Source organism: Mustela erminea, chromosome 5 (genome assembly GCF_009829155.1).
Source record: "Mustela erminea isolate mMusErm1 chromosome 5, mMusErm1.Pri, whole genome shotgun sequence".
In the NCBI taxonomy this organism is placed as follows: Eukaryota; Metazoa; Chordata; class Mammalia; order Carnivora; family Mustelidae; genus Mustela; species Mustela erminea.
This window is the reverse complement of record NC_045618.1, coordinates 49,472,077-49,478,076: the sequence shown is the minus strand read 5'-3', so window position 1 is coordinate 49,478,076 and position 6,000 is coordinate 49,472,077. Positions and strand designations below refer to the sequence as shown.

The 6,000-nt window shown below is 51.6% G+C and overlaps 1 protein-coding gene across 2 annotated transcripts in view; it reads right to left on the bottom strand.

Moving 5' to 3' along the window:
* Window positions 1-280: 280 nt before the first annotated feature.
* Window positions 281-6,000, bottom strand: part of CORO2B (coronin 2B) — a 128,047-nt gene continuing 122,327 nt past the window's right edge. For both annotated transcript variants that reach the window (XM_032343011.1, XM_032343010.1), the window contains exons 10-12: window positions 5,780-5,870; window positions 5,429-5,568; window positions 281-2,244 (exon numbers count right to left, since the gene is read on the bottom strand). In XM_032343011.1, coding sequence (XP_032198902.1) covers window positions 2,113-2,244; window positions 5,429-5,568; window positions 5,780-5,870 — 363 coding nt within the window. In that variant the 3' untranslated portion in view covers window positions 281-2,112. The remainder of the gene's footprint in view (window positions 2,245-5,428; window positions 5,569-5,779; window positions 5,871-6,000) is intronic.

Below are 6,000 nucleotides of genomic sequence, written 5' to 3'. Positions count from 1 at the left end.
AAACATTTTGATTTGTCACAGCTGGGGAGGGGCTGCTATGGCGTCTGATTGGCTGAACAACTTAGGAGAGCCCCCACGGCAAAGACTTATCTGGCCCCAAATGTCAATGGTGTTGGTTCCAAAGCCTTGTTGTCGAAGTGTGAAGTGTGGTATCCGTAGGTACAGACATGGTTTGCTGTTCTGGAAAGGCAAGAGTCGCAGCTGGGAGGCTGACCGTCAGGATACCACAGTGACCAAGCGCCACGGCCACCGGGGTTAAATGAGAATGTCACACCCACAGTTGGGATAAGTTGAAAACATTTTATTTCAATTCTATCCTTGGGAGGCAGCATAAATAATCACAGAAGACCATAAAGGTCAATGGGGGAAGAAAAAAAAGGTCCAGAAGTGTGAGGAGGGGATGAGAGCAGACACTGTCTAGCTGCAGGGGGCGGCAGGCCCAGAAACCCTGCTGTAGCTGGCCGAGAGGGTGGAGGGTTCTTGGAGGAAAAGCCTGAGGGCTGGGGCTTTCCCTGCCCAGGTGACCTGGAGGGGCTGAGGGCGCCCCAGCCTCAGTGGAGGGACGTACTAGAGGGTGGCCACGGGAAAAGCAGGTGTGGGGTAAAATGCGTCTAGTAGATCCTAGCTAATGAGAGAGGAGTGGACACCCATTTCTTGACCCCCAGGCCAGATCTCGCTCCCGGAACCGTGACTTTTCTGACAGCAGTGTTTACAGACTCTGTGGATAGTGGGAAATGACGGGAGGAAATAAGGAAACAAAAAAGAAAATGCGTAGAAGACCAGATGAAATATGGCGTCTCAGAGAGTCCTGTGACCTTGGGCCACGTCTGTGTCCTCATCGGCAGCGTGGAGAGAAGGCTCCCCACCTCTTGGAGCAGATGCGAGGCTTGAATGAGGTCCTACGGGTCAGAGAACCGTGTAAACTTTAAAGTGCTATACGGACATAAGGGGCTGTGGTCCTTCTACGAGTGTAAGGCTGAAAGTGGCTGAGACAGAAGTGGCGAGGGACAGGTGCAGAGCGGTCTCTGAAGTGATCAGACCCCTTCTGCCCTGTCTTCCCCAGGGCCGAGCTCCCCCTTCTCAGCCCTGGCTTCCAGGGGGAAGGGGCCTCCTCGGGAGGGAGTCCTCTGGGGAGGGAGAGCACAGGGCAGGGGCCGGGAGCACTGGGTGGGAAGGGCCTCAACTGGGCAGTGTGGCACGTTGGCACTACTGGTGTTGGGCAGATGGTAGCAGTGGCTTCCAGTTCTTTCTCCACAGAGACGTGGGCACAGGGGATGTCCCCATGCGACTGGCATCTTGATGTGGGGGGAAGGGCCCGGGTCCGGAGTCTGGACATGCTGGGTCCTGGTCCTGGGTTGACTTTTGACCTTCTGGGTGACTTAGTAAGTCACTTCCCCATTGCAACCCTCAGTTCTGTCCTTTGTAAAATGGGGACCCTATTCCCTACCCTGCCTACCTCACAAATTAAACGGGAAACGGGTGTTCCAAGAGCTTTGAAGAGAATCATGGGAAGGCAAGGGGTCATTATGGCCTTGGTGAGCAATCCTCTTAATTCCCTGAAGACAAGAGAGAAGGGGCAAGAGACAGAAAGGAGCTGGGCTGCTTGCAACCCTTGTCAGGTGAGCCAGGCTTGCGGGGCTGTCAGGGAAGGGAGGAAGATGCGGGGAGGGGAGGCAGAACAGCCCAGGCCTGTAATCCAGCCCTTACTGGGCCAACGGCAAGGGTGCTGTGAGCCCCGGCAGGGGAAAAGTTCAAGTTCTCCGTCTACTGGGGTCCTGGCTTCGCCCTCTGCTCCCTGATCCATTGAGGGTCACCCCACAAGGAGTCCATGGTCTTCACCCCTCCAAGGGGCCTCTGAGGCTCCTGGGGTGGTGGGGAAAGGGGGGGTCTCCAGCGGTGGGTCTCCAGAAGAGGCTGGGGACTTTCCCAGCAGGAGGCCGAGAGGTCAAAGGGCAGCTTCCAGTCCTCAAGGTGGCGGGTGGGCGTCCTCAGGCGGTCCCCAGCTCCAGTCCCGGCTCTGTCTCTGGGGGCGCTGGAGAAGGGGAAGTTAAGGGGCGTGTGGAAACCGCGGAGAGATCAGAGGTCAGCTTAGAAAGCAGCCCTGCCCGGGAGCTAACAGTTCTTGGGGCTGTTGCGCAAGTTTTTCAGCTCCAGCTGCAGCTGCCGAATGCGGATGTCCTTCTGGGCCAGCTCCTCTTTCAACCGCCGGATCTCATCCTGCTGCCGGAAGAACATTCGGAGAAGCTGGGGAGGACGGAGAGGGGTGGTGGCGGGCAGGAGACAGCAGGTGAGAAGGCGATTTCTCCAGTGGGTGTCGCGCCTGCCCTGCCCCCGCCCACTGCAGCCTCTGCCCTTGTCCCCCAGGGCCTCCCCCCCACCCCTGCTTTAGTGTCCCCAGAGGCTCTTGTCCCTGCAGCATGCCCTTCTCCAGACCCAGCTCAGGGCTCCTTCTTCCCTTGGGAGCCCAACACCGCCCACTTTCCCAAATATTTCGAGCGCAACTTTTAAGGGTGCAAACATAATACTCTTATTTACCATTGTGAATGAGAACCTTTCTAAAATGCTTTGTATCCTTCTCTTCTTAAGGAAGCTCAGATACAGAACGGAAGCCAGGTTTTCGGCTGCGGGGGGTGACTGTCACAGCCGCCAACGTTCGCACTGTGCAGGGATTCCCGGGAGGGTTGGGCATGGGCAAAGCAGAGGGATCGGACAGCCCTTCACTGGGACAAGTCCCTGGATTAACCAGACTCACCCCTTCCACCAGAAAACAGACTGCCAGATGCCTGCAAGACACTGAGCTCTGCAAGACAGCGGACCCCTTGAGGAACCCCAGCCTTGAACTAAATGTTCCTGATGCACACTTGTGGGGGAGCACTCCTGGGTGTGAACTGCACGTGTTCTTGTAATTGTATACTTAAGTGAGATAGGATAGACACTGATGAAATAGTTTGAAAATGTCCCCATGAAAACTAAGTTGCACGCATTAGATAAAGGGGATGCTAATGGAGTTGCTCCTGAGTTCGGTGCCGGCCGTGTAAACATAAGAGATCAGGAGCAGTGTATATCTTGCTTGTCCCACAGTGGTGACCCGGCTGTATGTGCTTGTCAAAACCTATGGAACCGTACACTACAAAGGATGACTTTTACCAGCAGGAAATTATACCCCAATAAATCTGTCTTAAAGCAAGAAACAACGGGGGTCAGCTCTGAAAAAAAAAGGGGGGGGTGATTTATTTGTGAATAACATAACAGGTTCCCAGCCAGGAATCTCCTCAAAGAGAAGTCTTCGTCCTGCATCAAAGTGGGATTTATGTATGTATGTATGCATTTATTTTACTGTGTCAGTGTATGTACTCTCAAAGTGAGCACTATTTACTTAATGCATCAAAGGAAAATTAATGGTTTGAAGAATATCTCTATCATTTTGATGATTCTTTAACTGACTTTTTTTTTTTTTTTTAACCAACAAATTGGTACTGGTTACATCTTTTTGGTGGGATGATGTACTCTGCCCCTGCACTCAATGATCCTACACAATCCTGTGGCTTCCAAGTTCTGAAAATTCCTCTGCATAATCTTTTGGTCAGCTTTTGTTTAAAAAAGCAAAACAAAACAGTGTTATTGAGGTGTAATTCACATACCATAAATTCCACTCATTTTAAGTGCACAAGGAACTGATTTTTAGTAAGATTCAGAGTTGTATTAAGTCTCCTCCCCTGTATCAAGCCACCAGTTTATCTTCCCATGTAGACAATGTGTCCACCATTTACAGTTCAGTTTTCTAACTGGTTGCTTCCAATCCGCTAAGTTCTTTCCAAGAACAAAGTGCATAAGCTTTAGTGTAGACAGATTGTGACATCTAAGTTGCCTGCCCAGAGACCCTTGAAAATCTCCCTTTGGATCTTTTCTGTTCATAGAAACAAGTTGTAGCAAAATGTTACTTGATTTCAGTGCTGCTCAACCCTGCTTCCTCCACACTGGGTACTAGAACAGAGCTCAGTCTCTTGTTATGGCCCACTGGGGCTATCCCAGCAACTCAGGTACCTTCTACCTTCTCAGGTAATTAAAAAAAATTTTTTAAACGTTAAATGCCAAATTGATAACCGTAAATTGGTGTGATAAGAAACTTTTAAGATGGCCCCTGTGTTACCCCTCCCCTCAAGGGTGGGCCGGACTGGGTAACTTGCTTCAAATGAAAAGAATATGGCACAAGTGATGGGATGTCATTTCCAAGGTCAGGTTACAGAAAGACTGTGACTTCCATCTTGGACACCTTCTCTTGCTCACTCTGAGGGATGCCAGCTGCTATGTTGTAAGCTGTCCTACAGAGGGGTCCATACAGTAAGGACCTGAAGGAGGCCGCCGGCTGAAAGTCTGTGAGGAACCAAGACCCTCGGTCCAACAACGCATGAGAAAATGAGTCCTTTCAGCAGCTGTGTGAGTGAACTTGGCAGCAGATCCTTCCCCAGCTGAGCCTTCAGATGAGGTTGCAGCCCAGTTGCCAGTTTAACTACAAGGTCTCATGGAGACCTTGAACCACAGGCATCCATTCTGAGCTACTAGGAGATAATAGATGTTTGTGGGTTTAAGTCACTAAGTTTGGGGGTGATGTTTTACACAGCAAAAGATAACTAATACAGGAAGCCTCACTGGGCACTTCGTATGGACCAGGAAGAGTGCTAGACCCTTAGGAAATTTCCTGTCTTATTCCTATGTGTTGTTTCCTGTCCCCACTTCACCATGAGAAAGCTCAGGAAACTTGCTTGGGCCCAGCCGGGAGATGGCAGAGCCAATTCAGATGCAGATGGGTCCATGTAGCCTTCTCTACTTCAGCTGCATCAGGCCAAGATCCTGGCCCAGGGCATGCATCTTTGAACCCTGGCCTGAGCCAAACTTGGCCCCTGGTATTGGCACCGGGGTCTGGAGGTATGGTGCAAAGGAGACTTTGGGGGGCCTGGGTAAGACCCAGCCATGGCTGCCCCTGAATGAACTGCCCCCATTCTACAGGGTGCAAAGTACTTTCATAAACACAGCCTCTCCCCCAACAAACAGGGAACTGTCAGACCCTGTCCTTGCCACAATGCCAGGGAGGAAGGCAGTGCTGAAAGGCTGAGGCCAAACTTCCCTCTGTTAGTCCGCAATTTAGAACTCCCATAACAGCAATGGCAGCCTCTTTCTGGTATGAGACGCGGGACTGCGTGGGTTAGTGAGGGCCGGGGTGGGTGTGGGGCATCAATATCCCTGCGTATCCCAGCCTCTATTTATTGGGGTCAGAGGCAACGGAAGCCAATAGCAGGCTACTTATGGTATTTGTCACAGAAAGAAAAATGCCCCAGATGCTGCCGGCTTAAAGGCCTGAAGCCCATAATTGAAATGTAAAGGTTTCGCTCTTCCAGGACCCATGGAAGTAATAACTTATATTCCTTACCTCGTTCTCTGTCCTGGGCGGGACATTCTCTAATAAATCTATTCCATTGACCACAACGCTCTTCTTTTCTTTGATGGGAGCCTTAAATACCATTTTTGAGGACTTCTTATAGCCTTCCTTCAAAGACATCAGCACGGGATCTACGGAAGGCAAGGGAAACATTCATGTTGACTATTTGGTGATGTGTCAAGGGATGGCTTCTCTTGTTCACACCATACTTGACAGCTGGCCGAGTGTGTGTATGGGGGGGGGGTCAAGTAGGAGGTTACACAAGGGGGCAATGGGTGAACGAGACTGAAGGCAAAAGCTGCCATCTCGAAACCTCTCTTGGGGAGCCCACCCCTGGCATACCTCGGTTGATGCCCCCCAGCCATTCATCGGGGGTCAGAGCTGGCTCCGTGCCTGGTGTCATGGGGTAAATGTCTTCCTGGTAGGAATCCGACTGCAGAGGGGGGAGCAGAAGAGAACCAAGAGAACCTCTGCTCTTCAGCAGCCCCTCCTTGCTGACCCGCCACTGTGCTCCTGCTGTCCTGTCCCCAAGCCTTAGCACTCAGGCTTGGAATCCCCCCGCT